This window comes from Tachysurus vachellii, chromosome 22 (assembly GCF_030014155.1).
Source record: "Tachysurus vachellii isolate PV-2020 chromosome 22, HZAU_Pvac_v1, whole genome shotgun sequence".
NCBI lineage: Eukaryota > Metazoa > Chordata > Actinopteri > Siluriformes > Bagridae > Tachysurus > Tachysurus vachellii.
The window spans coordinates 18592024-18604796 of NC_083481.1; the positions used below are offsets into that span (position 1 = coordinate 18592024).

General features: G+C 43.0%; 2 protein-coding genes across 3 annotated transcripts in view; both read left to right on the forward strand.

Moving 5' to 3' along the window:
* The window catches only part of slc25a34 (solute carrier family 25 member 34), a 7576-nt gene extending 5613 nt beyond the window's left edge, over window positions 1-1963 (forward strand). For both annotated transcript variants that reach the window (XM_060858581.1, XM_060858582.1), the window contains exons 4-6: window positions 403-555; window positions 648-782; window positions 882-1963. In XM_060858581.1, coding sequence (XP_060714564.1) covers window positions 403-555; window positions 648-782; window positions 882-1058 — 465 coding nt within the window. In that variant the 3' untranslated portion in view covers window positions 1059-1963. The remainder of the gene's footprint in view (window positions 1-402; window positions 556-647; window positions 783-881) is intronic.
* A 1951-nt stretch (window positions 1964-3914) lies between these two features.
* Window positions 3915-11946, forward strand: fblim1 (filamin binding LIM protein 1). Its single transcript, XM_060858361.1, has 9 exons — window positions 3915-4050; window positions 5645-5786; window positions 7657-7961; window positions 8179-8306; window positions 8803-8887; window positions 9414-9583; window positions 9879-10057; window positions 10262-10382; window positions 10530-11946. Exons 3-9 carry the CDS (start codon window positions 7661-7663, stop codon window positions 10641-10643), a joined length of 1098 nt encoding a protein of 365 aa, XP_060714344.1. The 5' UTR covers window positions 3915-4050; window positions 5645-5786; window positions 7657-7660; the 3' UTR covers window positions 10644-11946.
* The last annotated feature ends 827 nt before the right edge of the window (window positions 11947-12773 follow it).

Below are 12773 nucleotides of genomic sequence, written 5' to 3' on the forward strand. Positions count from 1 at the left end.
TGTGTTGGATGTTTTTATTCAGTTTAACATCAGCTGTGGGATCAGAGACGGGGCTGGTGTTAGTCTACAGCTGATTTACTGTAAATCCTCCAGCAACGCAGCTCAGCCACTGCAGCAAACACACACACACACACACACACACACTAATCTCTACTTCACCTGGGTTCTTTATGTTCATGTCACAAAACATCAAGTGAAGTGAAGAAGTGATTTAAACTGGACGGTTCGACCTGTTTATAAACTCCCAGGACGTCGTGGACGGTTTTGTGTCTGAAGACGATACGTGGAGGCTGATGTTAGTGAGCTGACAGGAAGTCTGTGTAGACGGTGTAGAGTGGAGGCTGTGTAGTTAGTGATGTGTTCAGTATCTGGAGTTTGTTGTTGACTGACTTTGATTCTCAGGGAATCTCCAGCGCTTTCGCTTCCATCTACAGGCGTGAGGGTGTGATGGGTCTGTGGCGGGGCGTGAACGGTGCCGTGCCCAGGGTCATGGTGGGTTCGGCAGCTCAGCTCGCCACCTTCAGCTCAGCCAAAGAATGGCTCATAAACACACAGGTGAGAACACGAACACACACACACCTGTACAGGTGACATGTCACAGCAGGAATGTGCATTAACTGTGTTTCTCCACTTCGAATCTCTCACAGTGCCTCGGTCATGACAGCTGGATCATCGCTCTGGTGGCGGCCATGGTCAGTGGTGTCGCCGTGGCGATCACTATGACTCCGTTCGACGTGATCAGCACGAGACTTTACAACCAGCCTGTGGACGAGTTGAAGAAGGTGTGTACTGATTTCAGTCGTGCGCTCAGGTTTCGGGTCTCTCGCGGGAACAGAAGTGTGATTGTGTTTCTGATCTCTGCTCCTCCTCCTCCTCCTCAGGGTCAGTTCTACACCGGGTTCCTGGACTGCCTGATGAAAGTGAGTCGTGCTGAGGGGGTTCTGGGTCTGTATAAGGGAATGGGTCCTGTGTTCATGCGCCTGGCGCCTCACACTGTGCTCAGCATGCTGCTGTGGGATGTCATGAGGCAAAAAGCTCTGCAGCACTACGCGCTCTGAGGAGATCCAGAGCTCTGCCTCCATCATCGTTACTGTTCCTCATCACACAGCTCTGGGTTCCTCTGTCCTGCAGCAGGAGGTTCAGGAGCCTCACACGCAGGGACCGTAAACTGAACTATGTAAACTTGAGGAAACGTCTGCAGGTCTTCTGGTCACTGTCGAGTCCGGATCCTCGTCATGAGAACACATGATGGACACCTGATGATATCATGACTGAACAGAGAGAATCATCACAGGCATCAACATTTCCCTCAGATGTGATCACCACTGACTAACTGACGAAGTTCACCATACGATTATGTGTGTGTGTGTGTGTGTGTGTGTGTGTGATGGACAGGACATTGTAATTCTCTATGTGATGCTGCTTCAGACTGATGTTTTATTGTGATGAAAAGGCTCCAGTTTGTAAACAAGACTGCTGCAGCCTGAAAGTAACCCGTCTGAAGCCCAGTGGCCTTCAGTCAGACTCGTGTGTGTGAGTTTGTGTGTGAGTTTGTGTGTGTGTGTGTGTGTGTGTGTGTGTGTGTGTGGTGTTAAACTAATCTCTCGTCATTTTAAGTAAGAAGATTAATCTGATCTATAAATCTATAAAGTCCTGAAATAAAAAAAACAAATGAATATATGCATTTTTTAAAAATGCTTATTTAAAATATTTTTATCTTTTCATAATAGATAAAAGTACGGAGGGAATAATAATATTTCTCATTTCCCATTTTAAACTTTAGCTCTTACATTAACCGTGTGACTGGGACGAGATTTCTGTTTATCATCTTGTTTTATTTTTTCTTTACTGATCTACAGAATATTCTACAAAAATACTGGAGAATTTTTTTTAGCTTTTCGAGGTTAGGTTTATTATTTAAATGATTTGTGTAGAAATAAATAATAAATATGTATTATCATAAGTACTGTATATATTAACTCTGTGTATATTTATATATAGAGATATTTAGAGCACATCAATGTGTAGAAATGTTTGTCCTTTTTTAAACATAGTAAATAATTTATTAGTCTTTGTTTAAACTTTTACATCATCGTGTTCAGAGGCTTTCTGTGTTTTCATGGAAGTTTTATACACACACACACACACACACACACACACACGCACACACACGCACACACACACACAGTTCCAGGAGCTCCATGTATTCAGACACACTCAGACTCAGACCCTGGCTCTGTGTAGACGCCTGATGATCATATTTAAATACACATACATACATAAACACACACATACATACATACATAACTGGCATGAGGACAATAAACATTTAAATAGTAAGGATTTACAGAGTACTTGAGAGAGAGAACACAGGTAATAATCCCTGTATTAGCTGTTTAAGCAGGATATGGCATGGGGCTAGATGTTGTAGTGCACAGAGAACAAGTTGTGGTGGTGTGAGAGGGTCTGTAATGATGTTACCTCAATTCAAAGTTTATTTGTATAGCGCTTTTTACAATGGACATTGTCTCAAAGCAGCTTTATAGAACATAAACAGAGCAGAAGATAAACATAAGGAGAAGTATAAAGAATTAATATAATAAAAATTCAAGATATATATATATAGTTCACAGTGTGTATGTATGTATGTATGTGTATGTATGTATGTATGTGTATGTATGTATGTATGTATGTATGTGTATGTATGTATGTATGTGTATGTATGTATGTATGTGTATGTATGTATGTATGTGTATGTATGTATATGTATTTACTGTATCCCCAATGAGCAAGTCTGAGGTGACTCAGGCAGCAGCGGCAAGGAAAAACTCCCTTAAATTGGTAAAGGAAGAAACCTTGAGAGGAACCAGACTCAAATGTGGAATATTCAGTAATTTAGTTGGAATGGGGTTTAGTGAACAAGTTGTTGGTTTAGCTGTTGTAATAAGTTTATCTGACTCTTCCTGTCCTGTACTTGTAAAGCACTGTAGTTGTGAGTGTAGAGCTTTAGGTGAGACTGGGTCACTAGTTACTCTCATATGTTGAGCGTCACCTATTTTATTCCTGATACTTTTGATTTTATCAGTGAAGAATCTCATAAAATCCTCACTACTGAACTGTGATGGAATAATAGTGTGTTCAGATCTCTGGGTTTGTGTTAATCTAGTCACTGTGTTAAATAAAACCCTGGGATTGTTCTGGTTATTCCCTATGAGTTTGCTCAGGTGCTCAGAGCCCTAGCAGCTTTTAGAGCCTGTCTATAGTTTGACATTCTGTCCTTATACACAATTATAAAAACCTCTAATTTAGTTTTTCTCCACTTTGGCTCGAGGTTACAGGTTGTTTCTCTCTTGAGGGTGTGAGTATGACTATTATACCACGGTGCAGGTGATTTATCTCGTACCTTCTGTAATCTGATGGGACAACAGTGTCTAATGTACTAGTGAATATAGTGTCTATGCTGTTAGTCATTACATCTAGATGGTTTGTGTTTAAGGGTACAGTAAGAAGTCCAGACAGATCAGGCAGGTTATTTGTGAATCTGTCTTTAGTGGTCAGAATAATAGTTCTACTGAGTCGATAACGTGCTGAGACACAGTTAGTCTGTTCTACAGGTAGTGTGTACAGTATGAGGTCTGTGATGTCATCACTTTGAGGTATGATATCTATATTAGTGACGTCTATTTTGTGTGATATACCTGCCCGTTTCTTTACTCTAGAGTTGTACAAGTCCTGAAGGTTGGGCAGGTGAACACCATATAGAGCTGAACACTAACAGTAACAGACCTGATTGAAATATCAGATGTTCAGTACTGAACCGTTGTTGAGCTAAAACTCAGAGCTGCAGTGAAGCTTGTTGTTATTCCGTGTGACCAGTAGAGGGAGTCAGTGAGTGATGTAAAGAATCATTTTAGTGATTCGACTCTTTCACATTCAGCACATGTAACCGCCCTGTCGTTGATTAATTTTCCTTAAGTGTTTTGTTCCTCACAGATTACAGGTTTAATACAACTGCTCGACTGTGCAGCTGCTGATGTTATCAACACATCTGTAAGTGTGTAACAACATTTTAATCAACTGGTTTTTTACACACACTTCAGCTGTACAGGACTCACTAACATTCACTTTTTATGCTAAACATTTTTCTTGTTCACTGACTGCAAACCAGTTTCAGTGATATTTATACACAGTAGCATGAAGTCAAGAAGGAAGGAACAATGGTGCACAATACAGAGGAGGAAGTGTGTGTGTGTGTGTGTGTGTGTGTGTGTGTGTGTGTGTGTGTGTCAGGTTGAACAGTACACACATTAAAGCATGTGCCCATTCATTATGCTAAACTAGAGGCTATACACTTTCATTACCTGTTAGCTACATTAGCCTCATATAATTGACTAGATATCAGGTGAACTTACGTGTCACTCATTGTGGGGTCACTGTGTGTGTGTGTGTGTGTGTGTGTGTGTGTTTTAATTTTTGTTTAATAAAGATTTAAAAAACTGCTGATGCTTTCTATTTAGAAAAAGAAACACTCACAGAAACACACACTTTTTGAGAGTTTCTTGGCAGCTGTGATGCTCATAAAGGGGAGGGGCTTGTAGGGGGGTGATGTAATCATGGACAAGCTCCCTCTCGCATGTGTGACATCACTGACTACATTCCATTAAACACACACACACACACACACACACACACACACACACACACATATGAACAACATGTAATCCCCTTCCCCCTCTTTAAACATTAGTCTCTGCCTCTCTCTTTCTCTCTCTCTTTCTCTCTCTCTCTGTCTCACTCACTCAGTCTCTGTCTGTCTGTCTCTCTCTCTCTCTCTCTCTCTCTCTCTCTCTCTCTCTCTCTCTCTCTCTTTCTTTCTCTCCAGCCCCCCTGCAGTTTCCTGTGTGTGTGTGTGCACCGATCTCTCCGTTTTAGGACATTTTCTTGCAAGTTTATCTTTTCTGTCAGGGAGCAGTTTGGGACTGGGGGCAGCGCAGAACCCCAACACACACACACACACACACACACACACACACACACACACACACACACACACACACACAGCCCTGTTTATCTTGTTATTTTACTTCTTTAAGGTATTAATAATAATGTTAATATTTGTGGTTCCAAAGTGATATGTTTATTAACAACAGTTCTTCTGTTACCTGTAATGCTTTGGGATGATACTGTACTCAGAGAGAGAGTGAGACGGAGAGTGAGACAGAGAGAGAGAGACGGAGAGAGAGAGACAGAGAGAGGGAGAGAGGGAGAGAGAAAGAGAGGGCAGGTACAGTCACATCCTGCTGCATTCTGAAAGATAGAGGGAGGAAAAAAGGTTTGGGAGGGCTGTGTGTGTGTGTGTGTGTGTGTGTGTGTGTGTGTGTGTGTGTGTGTGTGTGTGTGTGTGAGAGAGAGGGAGAGCAGGGGGTGGGGGATGTTCTGGATTTTACAAACCTAGGTCAGTGATTAACTATTCACCATTTACGGCTGTCATTCAGCAGGAAAAACGAGGGAGTGAGACAAGTGGGGGAGGAGGAGGAGCAGGAGGAGGAGGAGGAGGGAAGAATAAAGGCAGGGAAGGGAATGAGGGAGGGAGGAAAAGGAGTGGCCTCTTGTGTGTGTGTGTCTATAGCTGTCTTTCTTTCAGTGACGACATGAGAGCGACAACAGCAGAGTAGAACCCCAAGAAAAGACAAAGAGAGAGAGCGAGAGAGAGAGAGAGAGGAAAAGAAAGAGACGGAGAGAGAGAGAGAGAGAGAGAGAGAGAGAGAGTGCGACTTGTCCTTCAGGTATGTGCAGTATAAACTGATCTCAGTATTAAGTGCACACTTAGAAGTGCCTACTACTGTGCAGTCAGGAGGAAAAAGCAGGATGTTGTGCTGCCTATAATGTGTCTCTCCATTTGTGTGTGTGTGTGTGTGTTTTTGTGTGTGTGTGTGTTTTTGTGTGTGTGTGTGTTTTTCAGTGTAGAACATGATATTTAGTTTTGTGATCACTATTAGGAGCCTTTTTAGATGTTTAGCACCAGATGTTTGTCACATTCAGAAGCAGTTCATCAGCTTCTCAGTTCCTCTGTGGGTGGAGCTAGAAATAGTGCAAATCACTGATTGGCTAAAGATAATTTTCTTACAGAATCATCCAGATAAAACACTGTATATGTGTGTATTATATACGTGTATCTTACAGCAGTAACGTGTATACGTGTATCTTACAGCAGTAATGCAGTAATGTGCTGTCTGGGGGCGGGGCGTGCTGTCTGGGGGCGGGGCATTCCGTCACTCATCTATTAATCACGTTACTTTAGCCAATCACAGGGTTGTGTGAGCTCCTGTATGTACTTAAGGTCAGGTCGCTCTTTAGAAAAGGTGTGGAACACTGTGGAACAGAGGAAGTGTGTAAGGAAGCATGTTTTATATCACTTTATTTCACTATACTCCTTTATACCTCTTTACACTCCACTGTACTTCACTATACTACTCTACACACGTCTATACACTCACACACTCTCTCATACACTCTCATACACACACAGACATACACACGCACACTCACGCACTCTCACACACACACACCTCACACACACTCACACACTCTCTCTCTCTCTCTCTCTCTCACACACACACACACACCACACACTCTCTCTCTCTCTATCTCACACACACACACACCACACACTCTTTCTCTCGCTCTCTCTCACACACACACACACACCCCACACACACTATCATCCAGCTGGAATATGTGTTGAACTGACTGGACTGGTTCAGTGGCAGGATGTGGCACGTTTATCGACAATTCATGAATAATTCTGTTTGGTTACACACCCACACACACGCACACACACCCACACACACACACACACGCACACACACGCACACATAGCTGATGAGTGAACTGTACACACCGTTTTGAACTATAGGATATTTTCATATATGTAAATGTGTTGTCGTTGTGTGCGTGTGAGAGCGTGTGTGAGAGCGTGTGTGAGAGCGTGTGTGAGAGCGTGTGTGAGAGCGTGTGTGAGAGCGTGTGTGAGAGCGTGTGTGAGAGCGTGTGTGAGAGGAGTGTGTGTACATGTGTGTATGTGTAAGTGTAAGACAACAAGTGAAAAAAAAACTTTGTTCTTCATTAAATGATCTTTTGCTGTGAATCAGACCGGGTGTTAAATACACAGTACAGGTTACGTCCAAGCTTGTTTTTCATCATATGAGATTTCTAGCACTGAAGACGTGTCCGGATTCTTCTAGAAATATATTATACTCAGTTCTAACTCATGTGGCACTCTGAAGGTTTACATCTGACTCACCCTCATAAAGTAAACAATAAATATAGAGAGAAATGTAGGAAATGTTCCAGGTTTATGTTCCTGGGCTGGAGGTGGAGCTATGTTCATGTTAGCCAGCGCTAATCAGCACAGCACACATGAGCTCATGAGAAAAACATTCAGCTCTGAGATCAACATCTAATCTGCTCTCTGACAGCCCGTTTTTATTTACTTACAGACTGCTTGACCATTCAGATGTATTGTGATTCTCATCCTAACAGCTGCTGTTGCATCAGATACCAAAGTGCTTTCAACACGTTTCCTTTTTAAAACTATTTCTGTAATATTTTCTAAGCCGTCATTTCTCACACACAATCGTGTGTTCCTTCCCTCAGCACCATGACGTCTGCTGTCCCACCAAAGAGGATGGTGTCCTCTGTCTTCATTACTCTGACATCTCCATACAGAGCCACGGTCACTCCCACGCCGCAGATCACACAGCACTCGGCCGTCCCGGTCAGTCCCACCACCGCACACACTAAGCCCTCCGCTTCCTCCACCTCGGCCCTGGAGTCAGGACACGGCGCCTCCTCGGCTGAAGCTCAACCCAGTGCTCTGGAGCTCCGCAAAACACACAGCAACAAACCCGACACTGCACACACGCCATACAGAGCCAAGAGAGAGGAGAAACACTCTGAGGGTACAAACATTGAAACAACACACACACACACACACACACACAAAGATATTTCCATATAGATTAGTCCTTGCTGCAGATGGATATAGAAGAAGCTAGTGATGGACGGATAGGAGCCCATAAGACAGTGGTAAAGAAAAACTCCCTGAGACCAACAGATAAATGTATAGCCTGACATACTGTGTGTGTGTGTGTGTGTGTGTGTGTGATGATTGTGCAGGGTTCTTCCTTCCTCCACACCCTGCATCTCTGGGCTCTTCTGAAGCCCCGAGCCTTCCTCTGCCTCCTCCACCACCCAGCTGCCACCTTTCTGACCCCAACCACGAGCCACCGGCCTCCATACGCAAGGTGTAACACACACTTACACACAAACACACATGCACGCACGCACACACAAACCGGTAATGAGACACTACTCTTGTTCTTTGACCTTTGCTCTTTTGCCTGGATAGCAGCTTGTTGTTTAGCAGCTTGTTGTTTAGCAGCTTGTTGTTTAGCAGCTTGTTGTTTAGCAGCTTGTTGTTTAGCAGCTTGTTGTTTAGCAGCTCCGTGTTCATCTGCACCGTACAAGTTGCACATCGGTGCTAATAACTGAACATTATGTTAAAGGAAAAGTGCTGAATTTCTATTTGAATGTCGGTCGCACAGTTCAGGGATTTTCCAGGTTTAATTATTGACCCGTTACTGTAGTGAAACTGGATTCAGGGGAGTGACGATACATCGGTGTGACGATTCTGATGTCTGAGATCTTCTGTTCCTTGTCTGACCTGTCCCAGATCTTTCTCTGTGTCATTCTGACTTTTCCAGACTGTTACTCACCCAGACTCTGTTCTCTCCTGTGCAGGTGTGTGTGGAGAGAGCGCCTCCTGCTGGTCAGAGTCAGAGCCAGGTGACTGCAGGAGCTCACATTGAGGAGGGGATTACACCGGGTATCTTACACACACTCATACACACACACACACATCTGCTGTATTAGAGACAGATGATGATATAGAATGACAAAGGCAGACTGAGAGAGAGATAGAAACGGAGAGGGGAAGTCGTGGCCTAATGGTTAGAGAGTCTTTCTCATAACCTTATGGTTGTGGGTTCGAGTCTCGGGCCGGCAATACCACGACTGAGGTGCCCTTGAGCAAGGCACTGAACCCCCCCAAACGCTCCCTGGGCCCCGCAGCATAAATGGCTGCCTGCTGCTCCGGGTGTGTGTTCACAATGTGTGTGTTCACGGTGTGTGTTCACTGCTGTGTGTGTGCACTTTGGATGGGTTAAACGCAGAGAACCAATTCTGAGTATGGGTCACCGTACTTAGCCGTATGTCACGTCACGTCACTTTCACTAAAGTAATACATCTTTGACCTTGTGGAGAAATTTGGTAATAGATTAAAAATATAAAATGCACCTTTGATAAACATAGAAATAAAAGACCAACAAAAATTTGTGTGTGTGTGTGTGTAGATGTGTGTGGCTTCTGTCGTAAGCCTGTGGCTCTGAGTGAGCCGGCGATTGAGGCGTTGAACAGGACGTACCACAGTAACTGCTTCCAGTGCCGACAGTGTCACACTGCTCTCGCTGGGAAAATCTACTACAACAAGGCCGGGATCCCTCTGTGTGAAGACTGCTACCAGGTCAGAGCTCCCACACACACACACACACACACACACACACACACACACACACACACACACTGTTCATCTGACCTACACTTAGGTTGACCTTTGACCCCTATCCAAACCGCGAAGGTCCGCCTTATTTCTGAGATTGATTTTATTGATCTGCTCGAATCTTTCTTCTTCAATGAAATGAATGTGATGTTAACCAGCCTAGAGGAGGTTAGAGTTTTGTTACTCCTCCTAAAACTTTGGAAAACACTTGTCATTAAAAGTTGTGTATCTTCCTGTTGTGGTCCTGTTCCTCCCTCAGGCCAGTTTGGAGCCGTGCTGGGCGTGCGGTGAGGTGATCAAAGATCATGTGATCCGAGCGCTGGAACGAGCCTATCACCCACCCTGCTTCGTGTGCACCACCTGCAGGCAGCCAATCGGAGAGCAGCGTTTCGCCCAGGGGGAGGTGGGGGAGGTGTACTGCCTGCACGACTACTACAGGTACACGAGCACAGCAGCTACGTAGTTGGGAGACGTTCAATGTCTGAAAATATTTACTTTGTTTTCGACACTGGAGACTCTTTCAATTAGTGTTAAATAATTTGCAAAAAACTTCAAACATGTCTACAATCATGTTAAATTAATAACTTTAAATGTGCTTCCTGTACGTGTGTGTGTGTGTGTGTGTGTGTGTATGTGTGTTAGGAAATACGCACCTGAGTGCAGTGTGTGTGGAGAGCTGATAATCCCAAGAGAAGACGGGACGGACAGCTACACAGTCGAGTGTCTTGGACGATCTTTTCATGAGGACTGCTACCGCTGTGAGGTGTGTGTGTGTGTGTGTATGTGTGTGTGTAGGTGTGTGTGTGTGTGTGTGTTTTACTAAAAACCCTCATGTTCTCAGTTATACACTACAGGCAAAACCATCAAAATATCTCATCCTCATAGATAGTTTTTTCCTTTTTTCCTCCAGCTGTGTTCGATGCTTCTCTCCCCGGAGCCTAATGAACATGGCTGCCACCCACTGGACGGACAGATCTTGTGCAAACCCTGCCATCTGTCTCTGATCCAGACGACTCAGCACTGATCCTGCTACGTGAGGCTTCACGCCAAAGCACCACAGACCCGATCCACGCTGCAAGAAAATGAACAATGGTTTCTGTCCTTACGTCGTTTGGCATTCATGCTCTCGTCCAAAAACACTAGAGCTCTGATTCTAACACACTTCATGTGAGAACAAAAAGATTAATGTGGATTAATGTACCAAAATACACCAGAAACACCAAATCTCTCTCTCACACACACACAAACACACACACACACACACACACACAAACACACACACACATAGCTTCTCAGAAACACTCACCTAAAAAAAAACAGCTATAATAAGACGCTTAACATGGAATGTGTTTAAACAATTTTACAAGATGACACAAGTAACAGTTTAGCTACTACAGGCTAATTAACTAGCGCTGCAACTCAAATTGTCACGTTTCCGTTTACAGTTTAGTAGAGATTTAGTGATTTCTCAATAATTCAGCTGTAAATAAACACCACTATACTGATCTTAACTTGGTGTGATCCAAACTATCCGTTTGGTTTTTGTTATGTCTGTGCTACATGCTAAGAGGTTTATAAGTTGTTTAATAGATGTGGTGTTTTGTAGCCTAACGTTAAAATAAAATCTCAACACAACCGAGCATTCAGAGATCCTTTGAGAAATGCACGAGACTTTCGGTGCCACGTGATCGACGAAAACTGCATGATTTAAAAGAACGGTTTGGCCAAAGATGGAACAGATCAAATGCCCACCGAGTCCAAATACGGACAATCAGCCAAGACGTGTCCACTGTCTGAAATGTGCCTTTTTCATTCTGCGCTAAAGCTACAGGGCTAATATTAAGCTAATAGCTTTAGCATTAGCAGTGTAGCACGACTGGTTATTCATAGAAGTAAACCCTACAGAACATATCTCGGATAAACCGGCAGAACGTTTCATTGTTTGGCTAAAACTTTTCTTTCGTTGCGTCTAGAATGATGATTGTATACAAACTGCAGTACTGGGAAAACAATGCTGGGAAAAATTGCTTCCTCTTCTTATTTTTTTTAAACAATGATTTCTTCAATGTTAGCATATTTTTATATTTAGACTCATTGAGGTCTCTTTATTTCCTTTCATTTTATAGACGATGTAACAGAACGTATATCGAACATATCCAGTGTAGTCAAAATTATTTTGCACTCTTTGTGTAATCCGGTGCACCAAAGATATTTATTCTACATTAAACCAGATTCCCTACCTGTTTTATGTAGCACAGATATTGAATCATATGAAAATGTATTGTTTTTTCTAAACGATGGGAGAAAATAAACCGATATGTGCCATATGTTCACTTTTTTGGGCTTGAGTTTTGATGCTACATGCAGTAGATCTCCTCAGAGAAGCATCCTGAGTCTCTTTCACTTTCATTCTCTTTCATACTCACACTGTAGGTCATGTGACACATCTGTGTCATGTCAGTTGTCAGTGTTATACTGAGGATTTGGAGCTTTGTGCTTGTACTGAATCTGCCACATCACCACCTGCTCACTTGTTCTCTTTCCGTATATCACGTGTTCATGGTGTTGAACTGAGGGTCTCATAAAGATTCCATAAAAAAAGACTAAATAAAAAGAGACGTATTCAGCTACAGCTACGGTTTCAGTCCGACGTAAATAGAAACTCCTGCTGCTGGTGTTAGAAGACGTCACCTGTCACCTGATGTCACCTCATCCTATCTTTCCTCATCAAATGTTTAGATTATAAAATACTCACAATTTAGACTGAACATTCAGGGTTAAGAAGCTAAATTTCAGAAACAATCACCTCGTTCTCACCTGAACTATTATGTCCATTATTTGTACATTTCCAGTTTGGGGAAACCAAATTATTATTATTATTTAAACTAAAAGTGTAAAATAAAATTACAAGTTGTAAGAAATACTCTGCATAATTGGAAGATAATAAATAGATGCAGAAATTGTGCATGAAATGTGGTAACTTTTTAGATTATTTAGACATTTCCCTGACTAGCGCCATTGTTCCCATACGTACCTCTAGACAACCACCATCGTCTCCGTGCCAAAGTAATCTACAGTGCCCTGTCTTAATGACTATCCTCCCCATACACTCGCCCATCTTGATATAGTGCATCAAGAGGCTTGTCATGAGGCA

Coding starts and splice junctions, on each gene's coding strand:
- fblim1 (XM_060858361.1), top strand. CDS start 7,661: ATGACGTCTGCTGTCCCACCAAAGAGGATGGTGTCCTCTGTCTTCATT. Junction 8,307..8,802: donor CACCGGCCTCCATACGCAAG/GTGTAACACACA, acceptor TCTCCTGTGCAG/GTGTGTGTGGAGAGAGCGCC. Junction 10,058..10,261: donor TGCCTGCACGACTACTACAG/GTACACGAGCAC, acceptor TATGTGTGTTAG/GAAATACGCACCTGAGTGCA.